Source organism: Strongylocentrotus purpuratus, unplaced genomic scaffold, assembly GCF_000002235.5.
Source record: "Strongylocentrotus purpuratus isolate Spur 01 unplaced genomic scaffold, Spur_5.0 spur5_scaffold_6, whole genome shotgun sequence".
NCBI lineage: Eukaryota > Metazoa > Echinodermata > Echinoidea > Camarodonta > Strongylocentrotidae > Strongylocentrotus > Strongylocentrotus purpuratus.
In genome coordinates, this window is record NW_022145612.1 from 12,804,951 (window position 1) to 12,830,038 (window position 25,088).

Genomic DNA, 25,088 nt, shown 5'->3' on the forward strand with positions numbered 1-25,088 from the left:
TGGAAGAAAAAAGATTAAAACAAAAAAATATTTTTCAATTTAATTTTCCAATTAGAAATATTAAAATAATATAAATTATTTTATTCTGTCTTCAAAACTATTTTAATGTGTTTAAATCAATGATCTAATTGATAAAATCACTGCACAGCAAAAGTAAAATTGGCACTCCACGAACAAAATGTCTCGACCAATGCCACAATCCTCCGTTCGGAATCAAATTCAAGAAGACTGGGCGAACAGAGAGTACATAGAAATTATCACAACGAATATTAAAAAGATAGCGGATTTTCTCAACTCTTTTGGTGAGTCAGAGTGCTTTTAGTTGAGCTTTGATCAGTAAATGTGAGATGAGTTAAAAATGGGTGTGACTTTGTATTGCCCCATTCATAGGATTCTGTGTGTACTACATGTACATTGCGGAAGAACTAACGGCGCTTGTTCAAAAACCTATCCAAAATTTGACCAGAAACTCCGGCCTGGAGATACCCTACTAAAACTTACCCGAAATGAAGTAAGTATTTATATAATGTCCAAATAAAGATCATGAGTTAAAAGTCGTTATGTTTATTAGACCCTACCTGTTTCGTGCCAATTTTCTTGTTATTTTTGGAGTATTTTTCGGATAAATATCAATATTATTACTATTAGTATACACTTTTTCACAGGTTCCACGGCAAACCGCTGCACAATACAAGTACACACTGATGATGGGTCGCGGCGCGCGGCTGTGTTAAATTATCTACTGTAATGTCTCAGATCCTCATTACGGTAGATAACTTCACACAGGCGCGCGCCCGCCCGCAACCCACCATCGGTATTGTTTTGTGCAGCGTTGCTGTGAAACCTGTGAAAAAGTGTATACTAATATCAATGTTTTTCCGAAAAATACTCCAAAAATAACAAGAAAATTGACACAAAACAGGTAATAAACATAACAACTTTTGTATTCACCTGTATTTGGACATTTATTTACGTTTCGGGTATGTCTACGCCGGAGATATGGGTCAAATTTTGGATAGGTTTCTGAACAAACTAACAACATGTTGACTTGACTTGTAAATTATCAATGATTGTATTTGAAAGTATTTTTACTTGGTAGACCTTTCAATATCTTGCCAAGTGTTTCTAACATGAGATCTGGTGTAAGGTGAAAATCTCTGTGTCTTGAAAATTAAACTTGAATTTCTGAAAAAATAATTCAAAAAATAAAATAAATCTAGACCCTGGTCTAAACAAAAGTATTACAAAATGCGTGATTTTATAAATTAAGGCACTGCCATACATGCCACTCTGCCAGACATTAAAAAGATTAGAAAAAAAAATTAAAATTGACTATCGTTTGTTATATAAAATGATAATAATCTAGATCTATGTACTATAAACAAGTTGGTCTTGGACACGCCTGACATTTCTTTAACCGACTTTGATGCAGTGAAATAATTTCTGAGCCTGAAACCAACCATAAAGTCAAACAGTTTATCAAACATTCTTCATTATGTCTGAAAAAATGTTGTGTAAGGTGCTCATATTCAGAATGATTCTTCTATTTCAGATACATCATGCAGATCAAGACTTGCCATATTGAATGAAAAATTAACAGGACTTGAGAGAAGGATAGAGTACCTTGAAGCTAGAGTAAGTTGTGATACAATATTAAAATCAAATGTGCAAGGAATTCAGTGTGATTTTTAATTATTTTTTTTTTTACTGATTTTCAATTAAAATTGAAATTTCTTTTCTCATGAGCTATTTTTAATGTATGTACCTTTTAATGAGAGCAATGCGAAGCTTAAGTCTTCATATATTAGTTTTGCTAGTTTTACTGATAAATATTCTGGGCCCCACATTTCATACTCTACCCATTATAAAAGTTGTCTGTAATACTTGCAGATCATGTATCTTCTGTAATGGTTGGTGATCTACATGTATCAAATCTGTCAATACCTAGGGAAAAAGCTGAACAACTACATGTACATTCAACATAATTACATTGGAAGGATAAACATTAATAGCAATTTCTGAACTCTTGACTATCTTCCATTCTCCAAATGATGTATAATTCTAAAGCTAGGGTAATAATATAACAAATGTGATATGCATTTTACATGACCAATGTTTTATTTTTATATGAAAATTAAAACTACTACCTTACATTATTAGTATATCATAGCATTATTTATATTTTGGAATTGTTTTTTGTCATTTATTTTTCAATTCCAACAGGTAACAAGAGGGGACACACTGGTCTGAGACTGATGGGAAGATTGGGGTTGTATAAATCATGTAGATAGCAGAAGAAATAACAGAGAGCAAGTCTACGGGCAGCGCAGTATGAAGGAAGGTAATTCCTGAGTCCATACTACATGTTCACTGGATGTCTTGGGAGTATAAATCGACTTTGATATGTCCAACAGAATGGTTGGTACAGACAAATCATACCAGTGATTGTTGGTATTCATTTTAATTTTCTTACAAACAGCATGTAGCACAATTACCATTCTTAAAAAAAAACAACCTTAAGTTCACTTTTCAACCACCAGAAGTTATATATTATTTAAGATTTTAGAAATAGGATGCAAATTTGGTTAAAGTAAACATTTGGTTGTGTTTATGTAGCCACTTATTACGTCTTTTAAATGTCAGTTAGGAGATACTATCTGCAGATGGGGAGATAAATTTCATTTGTACAAAACTAAAACTTTCAAGACAAATGCTGGATTATACTTGTTCATGAAAGTTGTGGAATCATTAATTTATGCATCAATTGAACATGCTATAATATACAGGTGAAATTGTTCTTTTCAAGGGAGCAAATAAAAGGTATTCACTTTGGCAGTGATTTATTCTAAAATGCTCAGTGGGACTTTTGCAAGTTTAGAAGATCTGTGTATACTTGTTAGTCCTTTGTACATGAGCTATCTCTGAAATGGTCTATACATGTACATGTATTTGTAATCATCTTTACCTTTCTTCACAAAATTACTATGGCGATTAAATAGGTCATTGTTTAAGGATTTTGGGGAATAGAGTTGTGAACACTAAAATTACTTTGACAAATTGTCAATCAACATAGATCACATCATGCCATTTCCAGATAGTAATTTTAAATTGAATGCACATGCAATTAGCCGGCTGCATGAATTAAAAAAAAGTTAAGAAGACTCTTGCTGCCATGTAATCTAGGCTGCCCAGGAGCTGTTTGGAATTATTTATACAATTGATATTGATACTATTATTTCTTGGCCAAAATTTTACTTTGATTATACATATTTATACATGTAGTTATTCACTTTCAGTTTTACATACTTGTTTGCTTACTAAATATCACTACAGATATTTAGCTGAACTCAAGTTGTATTTATGTACAGAGTGATATAAATGAAATTTATGATATAATGTTAGTCAGTAACAAAACAAAATATCTGTTCTAGTATGGTAATGATGTAAGGGGAAAACAAATTATTTATTCTTTAGAAAAGACAAGTTTCTTATTCTCAAATTTTAATTGTCTTTCCAGACTTCCGGATGAGACTTTGGTTAACATTTATTTGTCATTCCATTTGTAAATTTGTCATTGACCTTTTATTTTTAATAAAGCTAGGATTTTCAAATGGTGAACATAGGCAGAGATGATATAACACTTTGTTTGGCTTTAGACTGCAAATACATGTAGGAGCAAATGTGAAATTCAAAGATTTGGTTGCGAAATTGTGCATCATTTGAACATGTGTATATAACGATACATTTCTATGAATATGCATTTGTGTCTTTGTGAAACATTATTAAGATAAATAACATATAGGTACAAAATGGATAAGAATTTTTAAAACGTAACATATCATGAAGAAGAATTACAAATGTACCAGGTATACTTCCGGAAAAGGTTTCAGTGATGTATGCACTCGCATGTTCCTTTTTAGAATAAAAGCCACCAGTCCCCTGGTTGCTTACTTACTTATAAGCAAACATATGCTTTCTTAAGAGCCGCCAGATGTAAAATCAAACGATCAGATTGTTGCATGGGACACATTTCATGTAATAGTTGTAATTTCAAAAAAAAAATATTTGCGTAACGTATAAAGAGCATAATGTTATATCTACACCCACTTTACATACGATATAGTAAAGATCTAAGCTACATGTACAATTTCACATCACTTTTAGTGTTGTATATGTATGTAGAATATGGTAGTTTTTGTTAATAAAAATGTTATATAACTTTGTATAATAGATGCTGTGTATCTGATTGTTTATTCAGGATTATGCTCGTCTTAATGAGAATTTTCATTTCAGCAATCATTACTTCAATCAATCAATCAAGTAACAAACAAATCAATCAACCTACCAGCTAATCAGTCAACTTATCAATCAATCAAAGTGCCTATCCACCATCAAAGCTATCAATAGACCAGTTTACTAACATATTTAAATTTATGTATGTTTCTTTCCTGGGGACCTAGTGACAAGTTATTCCATAAAAGCTGCTGTTAATGGATGAACCACAATAATTTGAATCCAGTCTGCATACATTACTTGTTGCTATGTCAGGCAAGCCTTGGACATGCTTTCTGGTTAAGAACACTATTTGTTTAAAAAGTATGCATAGCATTTGAATGTTAGTAAAGTGGTCTATTTAAAAGCTAACATTACCATCAATAAATCAACCAACAGCCAGTCAATCATCGAACAAGCCAATAAATCAATCAAATAACAAACCAATCAACACACGCACAAACCAAGTGATTATTCTACTAACCACCCAGTCAACAAGCAAGCAGTCAAGTAATCAACCAACCTAGTCTATGATTTCAGGTTATCAAGTTAAATAGTTTTGCCTGTTAAAATCCTTATGAAATGCACAGTCCCATATAGCAACATCAACAAAATGTAAAATGTATCATATTTTTATTCATACATGTACCTCCATTATGCTGAAAAAAGATCAACTGAAATGCAGCTATTCATTGTAAAGTCAACTTCTTGAAAATATGTTTTCATTACTATGTTTGGTATCTGACAAATGTATAAAGCTGGTGAATTTTTCCTCTGACCGGTACAAAGTTTGCGCGCTATACAAGTAGCCACTATTATTATTATTATTATTATAATAGATTTTGCGACAATGAGTAAACAGTTTGAATTACTAAAATGCACTTAAAATAAGTTGAAATCCCTTCTCCAATGTCACAAAATTCTTTGCAAATTTATCTTATTGCTATTTCAAAACTGAATACATTGATATTTTCGTTATAACCATGAACATGACTTGCGATTCTCTGCATTCAATATACTTATAGAATAGAACACATGATTGGAAAATTTCAATTTAGATTTGAAACTCTCCATGCACAACAAACAAAAAGTGAATGAAATAAAATATCAATGGGTAATATGGCCAGGGACTAAATTTAAAAAGTGCAGTTTGAAATCTGAATGCATTTTGGACAGTTTTACAAAACAATCCGGAATGTATTTTGAATAAAAACTGCAGGAAAAGAAGCATTTAATGCAAATTTGGGCATACATTTGCATAAATTACAATTGAAGGAATCAAGTTCAAAATTTTGAGTAAAAGTTCTACTCACAGTGACCAGCTATAAGATTGTTGCATTAGAATGTACGTCAATGGATTTGAAAATAATGCTATGATTTCTTTAGTTCCCTGAGGAATACAGTGGCATAACAGGAAGCTGGCAAGTCAAATGATAAATTAAGAGTCTTTCTTTGACATGACAGGCTTGACGATTGGCTTACATCACATTGCGTATTTGTATAAGATGATTTATCTCTACTATGACACAAAGACTGACTAATATCATTATGATAAAGGGTTGGCGAATCTGCAGAATTGGGACCCCCTATGGCTTTGGTGGTATCTGTCGAAAGGGTATTGTCATAGATACTGGCAGTGAAGTCATCTTTGATATCAGCAGAGTTAGAAACCATGTGGCATTCAGATACACAGGCAGGACTCCCCAGGGGCCGGCCTGCACTGATTTCATTAGTTTTCTTAGGGTAACACACAGCAGGGTTGCTATCAGATTCATTACAGCTCAATTCCATGTGGCGCCCAGATGCTTCCATTAGATTGGGGCACCCTACCGTTACAATGCTACTGCTGCTCAGGGCATCACTGGTATTCCCAAAAGGGCTTGCAGCATGGTTGCTAGGCAATGGAGCATCCTTTGTATCTCTGGTATAATCTTCTCTATCATCTTCATTGTCTACATGCTTATCCCTAGAGACACCCCATCCCCATTCTAGGTTCCTTGGTTGAGCAATGACCTTTCGGTAGCCCCCTGGGACGTTGAGCTTGAGGGCAGGTATTCTGAAGTTGCATTCTCCAAGTCCAGCCTCATCAAGTCTTCTCTGATACTCGGCTCCTGCTGTGTGAGATGGATACTGGATGTTGTTGCCTGGCAACGGCAGCATGACCTCCGTGAGCGAGTATTTGCCTTGGGTAATATCATCTTCAGTTACAGCATGTACCTGCATTAATGATATAAAAGATATCTGAGTATTTAAAAATGTGGATACCAATACATGTGGATAATTTTGTAGATTCTGGAAACTAGTCATGTCATACACACATGTACATTTTCAAAAGATATTCAAACACTTAAACAAATATTTGAAATCATGTAAAACCATGAAAAAATAATTGTAATTAATAATATAATATGGAAACGTCTTCCACAAAATGCATGATGAATTCAATAAGAATAATTTTGTTTATAATTTACACAATGTAGATAGAAAGTGATACCTTGTGCATATTTTCAAACTTTTATTTGGACATTACAAATACATTCAAGTCCCTTTTTGAACAGCACTGAAGTAAATTAACTTTAGGGGCAAATACTTTGTGCACATGGGTCTTACATACAAATGGACAGACATAATGACAAAATAAGAGAGACAAAGGGAAAGAAGAAATACAGAAAGGGCAGACAAAAGGGTCAAGCATTTTTCTAAGATGAGAGCAATTTATAATTAAACAAGACTGAAATAAAACACATTTCTAATGGAACAAAAATTCACCTTTGTTCCCAAGTCTTCAATAGACACAAGATCACCCTCCACAACTTGGTAACCATAGCGACCCATCCTCCATGATGCCATTTGGTTCCAAACCAGGCTGCAGAAAGCATGGACATACATCTGCCTCATATTGTGAGGGATGTTCATCAGAGCTTTGATACAACCATCATCATCAGTTCCATGTCTGAAAGTGGTCAAGAAAAGAAGAAATGATTTTATCAACAAAATTTATGGAGACATTTGTATTTTTCATTCATAATACTCTTATTCTCATCTAAATTTAAAGAAAGAGATCTTTATAGCGAAATTGAAACTTCCTCCAAATAGTAGGACTCTAAATTACAGAGTACTTAGAAAGTAAATACATAAGGACCACAATTATTTGCTGTAGAAATTAACATTATTGACACATACTAAGAAATTTAGAATATAAAAAGAAATCAAATTCAAAATTGTTATGAAACAAGTTATAACATAAATTATCTTTAAATTCAATTCCATTGTAGGAATATTTCACTTCGCATTTGCCTTTTTTGACTAGCACTTCATTTACTTTATAGGGTTTAATAATCCCACCACCATCACTATTACCTATTAAGACCCTTGAGTAGAAGGCACTCTCTGGTTTTCATAGCTGGCATCTGTTTGAGGGCTTCTCTTGGGGAGCCTGTTTGTTGAAAGCAGTGTTTAGCTACATTGGTAGCATTGGATGGGTCTGCACAAGGTCCATCATCTGGAGACAGAATCAGATCAATTGCTTCTTTCTACAAGTATGAAATTGATGTACAAAGAAAATATTAGGAATGAGGAAGACAGCGCAAGAAGGCAAAAAGAACACAAACAAAAAAGATGTATAGATAAGGATAAATTGAGCTTAAGCATTGAAACAGTTGGAAACATGTGTACAAAGCAGCACATATGTCTTAAGAAACAACAACTACTCTCTCTCGGCCTTTTAGAAGTAAAATATAATCTTAAAACTTAGAATGTCTCTCATTCTACAATATGTTTAAAAAGTAAAAAATGCACAATCATACTTAAAAAGTAGAGCCCTGTACCTACGCTTCCATAAACCTGAATTTCAGATATCGAAACTTTCCATGCTATGATCTAAAGTTAAATAAAGTTAAAAAAATGAAATGTTATAGATTATTTGATCCAACATGTAATTTCTTGTAAACTAATCTGAAGCTTACATATTTTCCCTGAAGCATGGCACATCCTACATCTGCTGGTGATATAGTTGTTAGTGCCTTGCTTGGGTCAACCGATGAGGCTCCAAAGCGCTGTTCTCCATAGTAGTTGATAAATCCTCTGTCCTGGTGTAACAAGCAAAACAACAAGATATGTGAACAGTGAAACAATATGCTTGATTTTGAGGCATGTATATGTAACTGATACTAAGTTTTTGAAGCTGTAATATCTGATACAGCATTATTCAACATATATAAAACACGTTGAACTACTGTCTATAACAAATATGAAATTAAATGTCACTATATTACTTTGACAGTGTGTTGCCTTTCACAAGATTGAATACTGGTCTAAATGTTGTCATTTTTTAAAGTTAGGACCACATTTGTTGCACCTAATATGTACATATAAAATGTTTATAAGTTGGTCCAAGAGTGTCCAAATGCTTCATGCACCTGAAAGCTCACTAGCTAATGCCTGTCACAGTTTGTGTGAATGTTTTGACTCACCTCAACACATCTGATGCATTGCTCAATGCAGTTTTGAAGCTCTCTCCCTTTATCTTCTACGGTTCCAGCTCTCACCTCATTTGATCCATTCTTCATTTCTACGTTCTGAAGAGTGATATCAAAGTGGTTTCCCCAAAGCTCACCAGTTACCATAGATTTGTTCCTTGAGTGAATGGAACCTACTTTCAGCCACCCAGGGAGCTCCTTGGAAACATCTTGTAGTCTGCATTGAGAAAATGGGTATAAAAGAAAATTACAAAAGAAAGAGCAAAATAAAAGTTAGGCTAGAGGACGCATAAAAAGAAAAAGAAAATACGATGAACTAAGTCAAATACAACTAAGCATTCCGGACATTCCAAAAGACTGATTATCCACAAAACCAATGATGCCAGTATTGTGAACTCTCAGAAAGGTGTCAGAAGGCCTCCAAGACCAACATGTCAGTCTCATGAGGCATCAGTCTCATGAACTCTCCGATAGCTTTCAAGCAGACCCACAAGACTCACAATGTCAGTCACAAATCTCTAAAACTGCATTAAAGTAATAAATTTGTTTTTAAACATAATTTTAATGTGACGTCATCAAATAACGTCAGCATATAACACTGAGTTCCCATAGGACATCTATTTATTCAAATGGTCATATCTCAGCCAATACTTAACATATTCATTTTTTTCTCAATATTTGGACATTATTTTTTATGCTCTTTCGGGAAATGAAGAAAAAATTGAGAAATTCTAAAAATTGATTTTTATGACGTCACAGCTTCGGTACTCTATTCACCTGAATATTTTAATATTATTGAGATGAGTTTTAGTCTGGTTTATAACCTTGTGATGGTGATCCCTTTCACAGCCATTTCCTGAGTAGTGACAGCCTTCTTGTCCTTGATGCCAGCATAGGTGAAGTCAGAGATCTGGACTCCCATCAGTCTGGCTAGTTGCTGTATGGCAGACAGTGTTTCTGTGTTGGTTTTCTGCAGAGTGAACCCTGTACATAACATGAAGTTGACAGTTAAACTCAAGAGTTCTACAGCTTTGAATGCTCACTCTAAAAAACACGACTTTTGTCAGACTTACAAGCAATGCAAGTATCATGATTAGATTACATATCTGCATATTTATAAGAGGAAGAACAGTACTTTACACATTTTCTTACGAATAAGATTTCTATTGTTTAAGCCATTCTTGGCCTGCAATATCAGATATTAGATGATACCTTGATGCCATCAACCTAGTAATTGATATCCAGGTAGGATCTTCATATTAGTACCTCTTAATCCATTGTCTATGGGAACTGGGTGGTCCCTGTGTTAAGTTTATGGGAATGAGAACACCCAGTAGCCAATGGGTTTATAAAGTATATGTTCTAAATTAGGTAATATTTTACAAATCTCCAGTTACAAAATAGATACATAAAATAGAAGCCCAACAAGCACCAAATTACAAATGTTGACCAACTAAGCATTTCCAATTTGAGACTACACATACATGTAAGTGGCATACTATTACCTGTTAATACTGAATCTCGAGCAGAGTGACTGTCTCCCCCTTTCCTCTTCTTATGGTCCTTGATTTGTCTGAAGCGTACCACAATCTTCTGATGTTCTCTAGTGGATGCTCCATCTCCAAAGGTCTTAGTTTCCAGGAAAGATCCATAGTGCTTAGCAACCAAACGATGTAACTTGGTCCTCTGGTCTTTGGACTCCAGCCCCTCAAAGCAAAAGGTCTGCTCACGATCTCTAAGCTCCACAAATTTGATAAATTCTAGTACTTTTGATAAAGGAATTTGTAGGTCTTGGAATTCGGCTATCCCAGGTTCCCTTGAAATGTGAATCTCTAGTCCCCCCTGATCAGGTACCTTGTGAACCTTTGTTCTAAGATGTGGGTACAAGTGCCTCACACATTTGTGAATGATAGTACGAGACTCCTTGCTTGAGATGAGGCCTAGATTGAGATGGGCTTGGTGAGTTTCCAGGATGGTTGAGCTAGCTGTATTTGTCTCTGTACATGACTCAGGATTAGACCTACCGAGCGATTTAAGCTCAATTGTGGCAAATTTTTCCAGTTCAATAAAAATGTCCTTATCCAGTACATTTTCCAGACATTTCCTAGAGTCTTCTGGAATGAAGCCCTCCTGACTTACTTTCACCTTGTTAACCTGGATGGAAGACAATTCACTTTGGATGTGGGAGTCTATGACAGAGGTACTCTTGCTAGTATCAGATGCAGCTTTAGAGTGTAGGGGTGTAGGTGTAGAGTCTATAGCAGATGTATTGGAGTGTTCTGATCCATCTCTAAATTTGATGCCAAGCTTTGAACTGAGATCGATTTTGATATCTATTAATGATGCCAGCCTCCCGTCTGGTGAAATTTCAGTCACTTGGAAATCTTTGGGACTGGTCTTGACGTTCCCCTTGAAGCCCTCATGTTGGGACACATAGCATTCAATCCCAAACATCTTTCACTGATTATCTTCGGCAAGTTACCTACGAATATACCACCATTTCCAGGTTCAATGGTCTGAAACGAAAGAGAGGGAGAGGGAGAGGGAGACAGAGACAGAGAGATAGAGAGAGAAACCCAGTAAATTGACTTTGTCCATTACAGTGTACCGGTATTTGAAGTACCTGTGTGAAGTTATCTACCGTAATGAGGATCTGAGACATTACGGTAGATAACTTCACACAGGTGCGCACCCGCCTGCAACCCACCTTCGGTATGTATTGTGCAGCGGCGCGGTTTGTCGTCTATGCCGTGAAACCTGTGAAAAAGTGTATACTAATATCAACATTTATCCAAAAAATGCTCCCAAAATAACAAGAAAACTGACACGAAACAGGTAAAAAACATAACAACTTTAACTCATGATCTTTATTTGGACATTTAATGAATATTTACTTCATTTTGGGTATGTTCTCCACGCCAGAGTTACGGGTCAAATTTTGGACGCGTTTCTGAACAGGCGCCAAATTTTCAGTCTAACATTAACCATGTCCATGCATTAATATTGCCATTAATAAATAATGAACTCATGGTCAGATCATGTTGCAACATTACTGTACTGCAGCTGCATGTTATTGTCATTGTCGATCTGACTGACCCTCTTTCACGTCACTCGATCACCATCAAAATTACTGTTAAATACATCATGCAAATCAATAGACGCCACAACAAAACATTAATCATTTTTTTGGGGTACCTTCTGTGTTAGATTTGTCACGTTCGAGGTTTACTGGCTCACCGACTACACTACAGCTATGATCCAGGAACTGACAGGATATTCAGCCCACTGGGTCTCCGTGGCAGCTCATGTATGCTACTGCGCAGGTATGTGAGATACGTTCTTCCGGAGACTACAGATTTTAGATACCCAACTACGGAAAGTAGGCGCGGCATATCTTATGCTTGTTAGGTGAGTCCATTATTAATTACAGGGAAATAAATTTTTGAATAAAGAATGATAAAAAAAAGGAATTGTTCTAGATCTAAGTAATATTTTAATTGAGCAATATTAGAAAGTAAGTAATCAATTATTATCATGATTTACTAAGAATAGTCTTTATATCAAAAGCTTGTTATTTTCTTTACGTTCTAAGAAAATTCCAATCTTATAATGAACGCAACCTAGCAACAACATTGTATCAAAATGGCGATGATGCTGCAGCATAAAGCTGCAAAATCAGTCGCACAACCGTCATCTAAATACTACACAGGGGACAAAAATCCAGTTCTAAATGCTTTTGAAGAAGAGTACAAACTGTTTATACAGTTTATGAAGAAGAGAGGTACACCTGGCCATAAGAAAAAGGATGAAGAGCCATTTGCCAGAGGGTAATTTACTTTTTCTATTTTCCCTTTCAGTCCGATGCATTGAAAAACATGATGTTGATGACATTGATGGTGGCATGCGTGCGCATGCAAACCAGAAAACTTTTAGATCTAGATCTAGATCTAGACCTAATTACTAGCATGGACTTCTTTTTAAACAACCTGTCCACACACAGATTTTGTTTGAAAAACCTAAAAATTCCCTAATTCATTGGTTTAGAACAATTAATTTTGTAACAAATGTTAGATTCTAATCTTGCCGGATGTCCCTGGCCTTGGACTTTTGCCATTTTTTTTTTAGTCGACTTTACTAGGCAAATTCATGCAAAAAAATATATTAAAAAAATTGACTTGAAAACACATCAGACAATTAGTCTGAACCGAGTCAGGAGCAGATTTGAAGAAATTATATTTTTAAATGTTGTAAAACCAAAGATATAAGAAGAAAACTGACCAAGTATCTGTACTAAAAATCGTACATGTAAAATTGGTCGTACACATTCGACAGCTCTAAATGACGCGCACGGTTGCGTTACGTGCGTTCTCGAATCCAAAATCATACCTCACACACACACTCTCACCATACCGCGAATGGTCCGTCGTGGGGAGCTAGCCGGCTGAGAGTTTGCAGCGATACCAACGCAGCTTCGGAGCTCCGCAGCGCGCCATTTTAGCGGGACTCGGAAAGGTTCGCGGTGGGAAGGCAGCGGCCTAGCTTTTTGCCCAAACAACGCTAGATCGGCTGCTGGCAAAATGAAAATAACTACGATCGAGAACATCGTCGGTTTCTTAAATTTTCAGTGAGATAATTCTGAATTCTAATTGAGACTATATAATAAATTAAATCGACAAAGAAACCTCGGTAGAACTCTTATAACTATACAAAAGCTTGTTTATTTCTTCATTTGACATTTTGTTTTTGACCATTTTTTCGTGCGCGAGTCAAAGCAAACTATGTATTACCAAACTTTCATCACGCAAGGAACGGGGAACACTCGCGGACCTCGTATCAAATTCGTTGCAAAAAAAAAATCAAGGGTGATTTTGAAGCAGTGAAGAATATTGGCGCTGCAATGCGCAGAAATATACTTGAAAGAAACTTAAAAAATCATACCTGAATTTTCAGAAAATCGTATTTGTATTAGTGTACCTAGATGTGAATTGTTTATAACTCAGATTTTATGAAGATTTGTCGGGAAAAAATGTCAATTTTTTCCGTTTGGTGGTCATTTCTAGGCTAATATTTTAAAAGTTACTTCAGTAATGGTCCCAATGTTTCTCTTATCATACTCGCATGTTATTCCTACATAGATTAAACATAGGATGGTTAAGGGTAAGACCGGATAACATTATAAAAAAGATATATCCTTCCAACCTCCCATATCCAAGTTTTGGGCTGATTATTGCCGACCCACCGCAGCAAGGCCATTCAGATTTTCGTACGCGACCGAAGCGCCCTCTAGTGCCCCATGAATGTGCCTATCTTTACGCTCACTTGACCAGTAGGGGCACTGGTTCGGGAATGAATCGTCCGCATAAACGAGGATATCTTCGTTAACGCGGAAAAATTGCATCCTTAGAAAAAGGGAACGTCTGCATTTTCGCAGACGTTTTTTTTCATCGGTGCTCTGCGGGTTTCGAGTTCCCAAACCGAGTGTTTGGCGATGTGAAAAACAGGTTCCGTGTAAGAAAATAACCCCAGTTTACTGTCTACTTTTATGGGTTGTCCGTCTTCTCGAGGATTTATCGCTCTAATTTGAAAGTCTCTGTACAAAGTTAATGTAAAATGCATGAAGAAAATCATCGCAAAATCTGTTTTGTCGCATCGCCAACACATGGATCGGAAATATGAAACGTCTGCGAAAATGCAGACGATCCAGGTTTTTTGCGGACGCATCTGTCTGGGTTTACGAAGACAATCGTCGTTTATAAGGATGAATCTTTTTCTCGGACCAGCTGTATAATATAATAATGACCCCAAAAATGCCAATAATCAATATTATTAAGAACTATTTTAGAGGCTCAACATTTTCAGTCAAATATAACAGAAATTTATAGATAGATTAATTAGATGGTGCCTGAGGCTGAGTTAGACAAATAACTCTATTAAATGGAAGGGTCCATATGCTAATTGCTATGCAAATCTTGATTGGTGGATTGTCAATTACTGTTAATTTCCCCTCAACATAAAACTAATGATAAGAGTCTACATGTATGACAAGAAATGTATGAAAATTTCATTGGGGGGGGGGGGGGGGGCAAACCTCAATGATATTCTTGTTACTCGGTCAATATGGTAAACAGTAAAGACAGAATTTTGAGTTTGACGCATCGTCCATGTCAAAGACACAGTTTAAGTTATTAGGATCTAGAGCTTTTTTTCTATCTTTCATTAAACAAAATTTTTGTTAATAATTCCTTTACAGATCCAACACGTTGTTCAACTTGTGGAACAACTATGAAGCCAGACTACCTTCTACCTACTACCAGAAGAAAGTCATCGAGATGGGAGACTTTCTGGTTTCTATGAAGGTAAAGATCAACACTATATGAGTACATGTCTTTCACTCTGTACTATGAGTATTAAGCATGCTTATCTTGATATCATCTGTAGGCTCAGTAAGCAAAGATGCATGGCAAATTATAGCAATCTTTATAATCTTGACTTTATAACAAAACTTTCATAGCTCTATGAGGATTTTGTATTGTTAATCAAAGTATAACCTTAGTAAGAATCCAGCAACTAAATAGGCTTGCAATGTATTGATACTACAGGAATACAACTTGGCTGTATGGCAGTGTTATGGACGCTACCTTGATCAGTTTGGTGATCTGCACATTGAAGACATTGTGGACATCAAGACAGTGAAGGCGATTTTCTTCCCAGATGGTCTCGAGACAGACAATGCAAGTTTGACGGTAAGAAACCTTTCTCTATACTGAATTTTAAGTAAAGTTGATGAAGATTGTAAGAATTTTTACCCTCACAATTGGCTTTCTAAAATATGTCATTGCCAAATGGAACTGGATGATCCCTGTATTAAACTTATGGGAGTGAGAGATTTAATAATAATAATAATAATAATACATGAGATTTAAATAGCGCCATTATCCATTTTAATTAAATGCTCAAGGCATGGGTTGAGCATTGTCTATTAACTCACAGTAAATACTGGTTTAATATGGAATAGGGAATATGAAGCTGGATATTTGAGCTTTCAATAAGTAAGGAATGTTTTGTTTTCCAATTTTGAAAAATGAATAGAACCAGTCAACCAGAACAAGTTGTTTTCAGTTGATGATTTTTCAGATTTATAATTAATGTCTATAGGCTACGGCCCTCCCGGAATATCATTCATTTTAATGGTAGATATTCGTTTTTCGATATATATCCAAAAGCCTGATTTCCTGTATATCACATTTTTTCTGACAAATCATAAAATAATGATTGAACACCCAAAGTGACATATCCTCCACGTTGCATGAAATAAAGAGGTGCGTCTCTAATCTTTCTGTTTGATTGATTAGTTCCGAGCATTGTATGGAAAGAGCATCTGTAACTACCAGCTGGTATTGATGACAGACCCCAAGCTTCAGAATACCCAGTCTGTTGCCCAATGCCTCAAGATCCTAGCCTTCCTCAGGCTCATCACACAGGTGATCCTGCCAAGAGAATCACTGTGCTGGTTGGTCTACAATGGTAAGATATTAGTTAAGATTTTATTGTCATTTAGCTGAAAACTACAAATTCACTTCTCTCTTAAATTCCACCTTTGTCAAAATTAAGCATTTTTCATGACCTCATAACTAAAGGCGATATTGAAGTGAACACTCTAGCGTATAATCTTCATCTTCATCTTAACAAATCTTTTGATATTTTTTGTTTTGTTTGTTTGTTTTTGTTTTGTTCCCCACAATGTAGTGAAAATATAACAATGTATTAGTAAGAAATAGGGTGAAGAACCAAATTAATGATATTATATAATTATTTTGGAATACCAACTAACTCTTTTTCTTTATCTTTCAGGAACAATTCATATCTATAGTGTATCAAGACATATGATGACTCTGGGTCACTCTGCAGAGGTGAGATTTATAACTTACAGTATGTATGGGTTTACAGAGGTGGATCCAGCATTATAAGAAGAGGGGTGGGGATGGGGAATAGGGGCAATGGGACCACCTCCCCCCCCCCCCACACTAATCAACCAGTTGGCTTATTATGAACACATGGCGGTATATATTGCTAAGGAGGTCTAGCATGCCAGAAATGAGCTAATGATATTCAGTGGATATCTACAAATATGTACTGCTGAAAAATGACAAACTTTGGATACAGGTCACATTCTGTTGAATCCTTTTCCTATACCTTAACTTAGAAAAAAAAAAATCTTTTTTTCTTTTTATGTAGAAAAAATAAATTAAAAGAGAGATTCTAGTTCTTTTGCATTTTATGTTTTATGACCAATATTGTGTCATGACTTTGTTTAACAAAAGTAACGACAATCTAAACACCAAAATATAAATGCGACAGTAAGCCTATATGCCCTAGCTATACATACATACATGACATAAATTGATATTTTCTTTGTTATAGGTATTGGAGTTTCTACTGTGGGCCTGTATGTGCATGGAAAACTCTGTACCCCTCATGTCTGTGCGTTACCTACAATGGAGAACTACTCTGTACACTGCTGTGTGTCAAAGCTACTTTGACTGCAAGGCTCATCAACAATCAGAGGTAAAAAGATCAATTCAAACTCGAGGGACGAATGTATTTGTAATGATGTATTGTTATTAGTGTATAACTTCAGACTTGTGAAAATTTGCCATTTTAAGTACATACTTGATGTTTTCATTAGTATTTTGTTTCGTACAAATTTAACACAACTCTTACCCTAAACAAGTTAGGACAATTCACGCAGCAGCAAATAGCTTCTAGCAATGAAGTTGCAGCAAGGTAAATGTTCTTATGATAATTATGCATTTAAATAAAATAAAAATGGTGTGGATCATTTATTGCAAATTTGATAATAAACTACTATAGATTAAGATATATTTGTAAGTCATTGTGAATATGGGCTCATATGATAATTGTTTTTCTTCTCCAGACTTTTGCAAGACGGGCCCTAGGAAAGGTGAATGAATTGAGTCAGCTAGAACGTATCAGCTCTGCTCCACCTAGCGTTGAGATTGAGGCAGTATTCAGACAGGCAACAGTCAAGGTATATAAATTACTGTCATAGAATTTTGTAACAGTAGTGAGATGTCCTTGCATAATTAAAGCGCTTGAATCATATTTTAAACTAATCTATCCGAGCCGTTCTTATCAAGCAAACTAAATTGATTTAGTGAAATTGCTTGATATTTTGAAAAATTATTTATAACAGTTACATGTTATACCAAACATTGTGGATTTTAACACTGGTATGTGTATTTGGCATCGTTTGAAACTGTAGCTTGGCATCATGGTGTACAGACGTTCAGTGTTTGACCGCAAGCGACCTAAGGGACTACTGCGTCCAAAGACGAGAAGCAATGTGAAGGACTCGCAGTCGGTGAGTATTATCATTACAGATTAAGTGTATTGTCAGTAGCCAAAATGAATAGGAATTAAGTGTCTATTAGACAGTGAATTAAGGGAGGATTTGTCCTTAAAAGGACTAATTTTATGCCATTACAGATTAAAAGAATCTTTTAAAGAGTATGGTTGGTCAAACACTGGTCAGTAATGGCATATGGACCAAATGTTTTGAACATTTATTTTAAGACCCAAATAACAGGCTACATAATTTGCAAGTAGGGCAAGGTCTCCAGAACGGAGTAAAGATATTTTGTAATTAAAGGTAATTAGCAGATATAAAATACAATAATTAAACCAAAAATCCAATGAAAAACAAGTACCATTCGGTATAGGTTTACATTTTAAACACAAATTTGATATGAAAGCACAAAGGAATTTAAAACTAGTTTCTTACATAATGTAACCCACCAATGGAATCAATCTTTATGTACTTACCAGTATTTGTGTCATGGCACAAACTCCTTGATTTTTTTTTCTTAAGTGAGCTTGAAAGCAATAAATTTACTTGATTTGATTTAAAAATGATGCTACACCCTAGCCTACTGAAGTACGCACCGTCACTCTAGTAGCCAGTGACGGACGCCTCATCTGGCATAAAACCACCAAACAACGACTTGATGACCTTGTTAAGAAACAAGGAAATGTGAGTACGAGTGTGTCGTTCATCTTCTAGGTTTCTCATCCATCCAGTGTGTCTGTATACATCTAACAAGAACCAAACCTGAAGACATTATCCAGTTTGCTGTGCACTAATTTCATCCATATCAAACAGAATAACCATATGGTTTGTGATGCGAAGAACTAACAAATGATGATTATTGGCATTAACTTACTGATATGACTTACAATCTTTAATTTTTTCTTTGCTTTTTCTTCAGTATTTTGTAGACATGAACAAGAAAGTATGTCATTTTTTTCTCAGATTGAAAGCATTTTGAATTTTGCAAAGCTGGGTTATTCTAAATGCAAACAATTACTTTTAAGACATGTGTAGCAGAAGGAAATTAATGTATGCAATTAACACTAATAGCTTTCTTTGTCGGCATACATGTCATAATGGTTGGACCATGTTCTGGCATCGTTTGCTGCCGGCTTCATTTTGTCATAGATAGAGAGTTATAAGGTTGTGATTGGGTTTAGATTAGGCGAAGGGTATTTGGCATTAGTATTAGGTATGGTATTGGGTCCAGAGTTGGAGATACGTATGAGGTTAGCATTACAAAATGACTGCAGAGCAGTTGTCATCTGAACATATGTTGTACAATCATCAGATTGCAAGTGATGTTTTTGAATAGTTTGTGCATGTTGAAAAGATGTTGACAGTTAACTTTATAGACATATTAAGGTTGATTTTATATCATGTGTTGTTATAGTGTATTTCAATTAAAACATTTGTTGTTGTTGATTTGTTTAGTGCATTCCATTTGTTCCATGATGCAGTGGTAATTAAGATATTTATGAAAGAAAATATGAGCTAAGGTAGTGAAACATCAACAGACTAATTTCTTAAATTTCAGTTATTCCATTTCATTTCAGTGTACTTGTACATCTTTGTCTCATGTAGCATGTTTCAATGGATCATAGTGCAGTGGTTGAATATGAGTGTAAGGTTACAATACATGAATGAGAATGATGATCTGAGAAATATTTTTAAAAGGATTAATTTCTACTTTGATCCACCTCACCCAATTTACCATAAAAACACTAACAAAAGGAAAAGAAGAAAAACAAATGAAAATGTATATTAGTAGATAATTCACCCTCTATATTTTATTTTCAATTTGCATATTATGTAGAGATTTTGGTTACTACCAGTAATGCACTGTAACTCATATGTATTCAAGTGTGTGTAAAAATCTTGCTAAAAATGTAATGCCTTAACATGAAACTAACTTGAGACTGAAAATCTAATATGTTGTGAATGACCAAATGCTGAAATGGAAGAAAAGTTCAGAATCAAGTAGTTTGGAAAAACCTGTTTTTACTTTATGTCATGGTTACCGGTATAGCTGATCCTTTAATTCTCTGAGGTCTTGAAAATTTACCTTGATTCTAAAACCAGGTTGATAGCATTGTCATAAATATACATTTATTAGTGACATGCACAACTCTAGTCAGTAACCAATCATCTTTTTCAATTGAATACTTGTCAGCATGCATTTATAAATTCCATACAGAGTGTTTTTGTTCTATGTCTGTCATTTTAGGGATATTTGATGAGTGGTAAAATATAAAAAGATAAAAAGCCAGAATGATTCATCTGTATTTTCTTGTATAAGTTGTATCATCATATAGTATATAATGTCCTCAGTTGATGTCAATCATTTTGAAAATCTGTTGCACTTATTCATTATAAGATAATCAAGCAAAACTACATGTTTATGATATGATTGATAGAATTTAAAAAGCCAAGGACATATGCATCCTGTTACATATATATATATATATATATATATATATATATAATATATATATATATATATATATATATTTGATGGTTTTATCATTTTTCCAATCTCAATCTCAAGCAGTGTGTGTAATATATATATATATATATTGATTTTATATCTCTGAAACAAAGCATCTTTTGTGACAGCAACTGACAAACGTTCATTACATGTACATTGAATAACAGTTCATGATAATGTGGTAAATCATTTGTTTGAAGCCTGAAGAATGTCAACTCGAAAGTGAAACAGTCAAGTTATCAGTGGTATACTCCATACGAAGGAGGCTGTCAGAGAAACAGGATCTACCTGTTTCTGTATTTTCCCTCATGCTTTTCTTTATCAGCTCTTGTGTGCAGGATAATAGCTGTCCATACCTTTCATTTCATCATTAATACTCTTTACTTACTCATAGATTTGTTGATACCGGTTTTTAATCATATTGTCAGACATTTAACACTGATGTGTTGAGATAAAGAAAGAATTTCCTGCATTGTTTTTCCTTTAGCAGCAGTTTTGCTTATGTTACCTACCTTTGTGAAGACGATTCATTAAAAAAAAATATATATATAAATATACTTGAATAAATATATATGAAGTTTATTTACACCACATTTAAGACGTCTTTCTTGCTATTTTTTAGATCACGTGGCCTCGTACTCCTGTAGAGAAGTTACTATCAGACATGTTTGAAGGTAGTGCTGCTCAGTTCCTGGCCATCCTAGAGACACTGACCGATAGTACTCGCAGGACACTGCTGACCAGTCCAGCTGCTCCGGACACTGAGGATTATATCTTGGATACTTTCTCAGAGCTGTTTTTTGCTGGTATGGAGATCATCTCAGGTGAGGTTATGTTTTATTTATAATTTGAGTAATATCATCTGTTTTGAGCCAGAGGGGTGTTAACTATCTAAAAGAATATAAGTTATGTGTAATGCCTTCCTGTCTCCTAGAAGAAGATATACAAAGTTGATAGAGTCGACACTGTATCGTATTCATGACATCACCTATCAGAGTTTCTTTGACTTTTTAAGATAGATGCTCTACCCGTGCAATCTTTCTATTAACTTCTTCTTTGTAAAGATGTAGTGATTTATAGTCATTTCTAAAAGTGTATCATATTCTATATATTCTAATATTAATATAGTCTCATTGAGGATATTGATTTCCTATTCATTCATATTTAGGTTAACCAGATTTATCGTACATATTGCACTGATTGTATGTTGTACATTGTACATTTGTCATTGACTGTTTTCAAGGTTTTCAATCTTATTTTGTAGAGAATGTAAAGCAACATAGTAACATGAATACAAAGGTATTTGATAAAAATGGACAACACATTTTAATGAGGATTTTTTTTTCTTTACAATTTTAGGCGGAGGAGGAAACCAGCCTCGCAATCCTCAGACAGTCAATGATATCAACCTGTGTGGTGTAGTTTTGGACAAATCCCTCATAGAAATGTCTTCGGCAGCGGAAGATGGTATCCCTATCTCAGCTGTTGTCAAATTCATTAAGTCAGCCTACAACTATGAACAATGGGAGGTGTATGAGAATCTGGTCCACCCTACCATTGAGTTTCTCAAGGTAAGTGTTGTTCATTTTCTTTAGTTTCTTAAGATCCATATTGAAAGTTGATTGTAAGTGCAAGCCTGAACAATTTGATTGAAATATGGTGATGTCTTTACATGAAAGAAGGAAGTAAAAATGATGTTTAAAAAATATGTAAGAAGGAAAGGAGATATAAAAAAATGAATAAGAAAGAAGAATACGAGCAAATAAGATTTTTGTATAGTGAACTCTTTCTGCTCTTTGAAAAGTGAATTAATTATGAATATCATGTTTATAGATCTATTCTATGTTTGTATCTATTTATATTCATGAATTCCATGTTTGTCTAAAATTTTGTGTGCTTTTTATTTCAGAATCAACCAGACAATCGGTATACCCATGAACTTCTCTCTGTGGAGATCATGCAAGCCATGGAACCTCTCAATCCAAACAGAAAATCTAAGAAGTCCCATACCCAGGTTGAGGAGATTAACAATGAAACTGCTTCTCTACCTCTCCCTTTGGCACCACCAGGTATGATGTCAGAATGAAATATATTAATAAGTTTATATTCACACTTTGGATTTTACATCAATCTATTTCATTTGATTTTCATGATGGCTTGGCTAAATTGATTTTCATTATAACGGACAAACATTACACTGGTTATGTGATTGTTAAGAGGTATTATGAAACTTTAAAGTTATTATGCCAATACTTTGGTACTTGAATCTCATTTTTATTTGTATAGGTAAAGACCCCCTTTATCTCTTTTACTACAATATTTGTTATTTAATTACAGGTATATCAAAGCACTTTAATTCAGCGATATAAAATATTCTTATTCAAATATATTATGAAAATAATCACTTGATGTGTGACCTCTATACTACTGTACTAAATATGAAGTGGTTTGTTCTTACTTTTTTCTTCTACATTAATAGATAAGCTAACTTCATGGTTTGTAATTCCTATTCCATTTCTGTTGTTGCAGGTTCCATATCCTCTCAGGATCACTGGGTGTATCTAGCAGAAGTCCTTCAGGCTTGTGCCAAGGACCTCTCAGCTGTAAGTTTCTGTCATCAAGTTGCTTGATTTTTCCATGATAGCTGTTACAATTAGCTAACTAAATTGACTGATACCTATGAACTTTTATTTGTATTTTGCAAGCGTTCCTTGATTGATCTTTGTATCTATTTGCATAGAAATTGTAAAGTTTTTTTAGCAGAAGATATTGATTTTGAGGAAGATCAACCTCTCGGAAGACCAAATAGCTGTACCCTAAAAAGTCTAAAAACTTCTAGAATGCACCTCGTATCTCTATTATGTCCTACTTAGGATTCTGTTGACTTGGATATGGTTGTCGATGCTACCCTCTTCCTGTGGGGTAGAGTGAAGACTGTCTTCCAGCGAGTGCAGACAGGAGCGTCCGACAGTGGCAAGTACCTGCAGAGAATGGACAATCCTAATAAGGTAAGAGAGAAGTATTAGATCTCACAACCACATTGGGTATGAGTCTGAAAGGCAGAATTTGAAGAGAATCTTCCATATGAAAGATGAAGATTTTCCTTAGACTGCTTTTTTCCCCCCTCCGGACCTTGAGCGTGAGGTTTCACCTTAAATTGTTATTGATTTGGGGATTTTCAAACTGCCTTGATAGAAAAATATGCTAGCCTGGCTACATCCTGCCAATTTGTAATGTCTCAATTTCAGGTCTCAATTTATTAGTCAAGAATTTCAGAATTCATAAATACTGTTCCTTTGTATGAAACATTTTGTAGAGGACAGCAGGAATATGACACAAGTTTAGTTTTAGAAATGAATTGAACACCTCTAAGTTTTCTTTGTACTTTTTGTACTTAAATATCCAATCGTTCAAACCATATTCTACTGAAAGAAAACAAAATATTGAGAGTTTTTATTCAACTTTATAATTTCAGTGGGTGCATATTTTGAGTGTGCTCCATGAGGTGGTGTATTGGTGTGGTATTGCTAATGTGGATCCAGGACTCACAGCTGAAGTTGGCATCAGACTAGCTCTAGTCCTCGAGAGCCAGGCTACCACCGAGATGAAAGAGACAGGTAATTCATTTCTTTTATAACATATTACATCTTGTTTGGAAGATAAAATAAGATTGAAGTTGTGAATTTAAATTTACGGGGGAGTAGAAACAGATTGAGTGAGAAATACATTATTGGTTAAAACAAGCTACCCATCAAATGGAAGACTACATAATTATGTGGACCAGTTCAAAAGCCTTTGGAGATCTACTTATTGTGTGAGAGAACATTGATTGTTGTACATTTGTATTAGTTCAAGTTGGTTTTCAAGTGTTGCAATCCTTGTTCAAGCGATCCTTGTGATACGTTATGGTGCAAAATGAAGTGCTTTGTATAAACTGCAAGGAAAAGGCACTATATTAAGTACTCTGAAGAGTGGATTGGATGAGATTGGAGTAGATAAGTAGCTACATCACCATGCTGGATATACATATACTACCACTTCTATTGAGAGCTATTTATGCAAGATGAGAAAAGAAAGTAATGTATGTGGGACAGCATATGCATGAAAGTGAAGGTGCATTCATCATCTTGTATTTGCCTTTATCTTGTTCAGCCAAAGCCCGTTCTATGGATGATCACCAGAGTGTCGAAGAAGAGCCGTCTCCATCTCCATTTTACAAAGGTATGTTTTAGATGATCACTCTGCCAATTATTTGAAATGTAAAACCATAGTGGTTTGCCACATTTCAGAAGAAGCGATAATATGGTTGTATTCCTCCAGCTGTTTCATTGCTGCTACGAGTGATATCTAGAATTTATAATTTTTGTTAAAGAGCATACAGTACATCTCCAATGGCATCAGGACTAAAACCTAGATTTATATCACAGATGATGTCAAAACTTTCAAAATCTAATTTCTGTAT

At 34.8% G+C, this 25,088-nt stretch overlaps 2 protein-coding genes and 1 non-coding gene across 3 annotated transcripts in view; 2 read left to right on the forward strand and 1 right to left on the reverse strand.

Annotated features, from left to right (window-relative positions):
- The first annotated feature begins 149 nt into the window (after positions 1 to 149).
- LOC753065 lies at positions 150 to 2,872 on the forward strand. Its single transcript, XR_004061742.1, has 3 exons — positions 150 to 302; positions 1,553 to 1,635; positions 2,224 to 2,872. It is a non-coding gene; the product is annotated as a BRICK1, SCAR/WAVE actin-nucleating complex subunit-like (transcript).
- A 2,052-nt stretch (positions 2,873 to 4,924) lies between these two features.
- Positions 4,925 to 12,092, reverse strand: LOC575694 (pseudouridylate synthase 7 homolog-like protein). Its single transcript, XM_776080.5, has 8 exons — positions 11,988 to 12,092; positions 10,256 to 11,266; positions 9,575 to 9,734; positions 8,745 to 8,967; positions 8,238 to 8,360; positions 7,633 to 7,805; positions 7,042 to 7,225; positions 4,925 to 6,489 (listed from the first exon to the last, which is right to left on the reverse strand). Exons 2-8 carry the CDS (start codon positions 11,202 to 11,204, stop codon positions 5,644 to 5,646), a joined length of 2,658 nt encoding a protein of 885 aa, XP_781173.3. The 5' UTR covers positions 11,205 to 11,266; positions 11,988 to 12,092; the 3' UTR covers positions 4,925 to 5,643.
- Positions 12,093 to 12,387: 295 nt separating this feature from the next.
- LOC575277 (cilia- and flagella-associated protein 54) overlaps positions 12,388 to 25,088 on the forward strand; it is a 46,868-nt gene continuing 34,167 nt past the window's right edge. The window contains exons 1-16 of the mRNA XM_030973078.1: positions 12,388 to 12,577; positions 15,001 to 15,106; positions 15,350 to 15,493; positions 16,103 to 16,274; positions 16,602 to 16,660; positions 17,172 to 17,315; positions 17,686 to 17,799; positions 18,034 to 18,132; positions 18,697 to 18,801; positions 21,249 to 21,450; positions 21,986 to 22,197; positions 22,536 to 22,695; positions 23,156 to 23,229; positions 23,500 to 23,634; positions 24,102 to 24,243; positions 24,779 to 24,847. Of these exons, the coding sequence (XP_030828938.1) occupies positions 12,393 to 12,577; positions 15,001 to 15,106; positions 15,350 to 15,493; positions 16,103 to 16,274; positions 16,602 to 16,660; positions 17,172 to 17,315; positions 17,686 to 17,799; positions 18,034 to 18,132; positions 18,697 to 18,801; positions 21,249 to 21,450; positions 21,986 to 22,197; positions 22,536 to 22,695; positions 23,156 to 23,229; positions 23,500 to 23,634; positions 24,102 to 24,243; positions 24,779 to 24,847 (2,122 nt within the window). The 5' untranslated portion in view covers positions 12,388 to 12,392. The remainder of the gene's footprint in view (positions 12,578 to 15,000; positions 15,107 to 15,349; positions 15,494 to 16,102; positions 16,275 to 16,601; positions 16,661 to 17,171; positions 17,316 to 17,685; positions 17,800 to 18,033; positions 18,133 to 18,696; positions 18,802 to 21,248; positions 21,451 to 21,985; positions 22,198 to 22,535; positions 22,696 to 23,155; positions 23,230 to 23,499; positions 23,635 to 24,101; positions 24,244 to 24,778; positions 24,848 to 25,088) is intronic.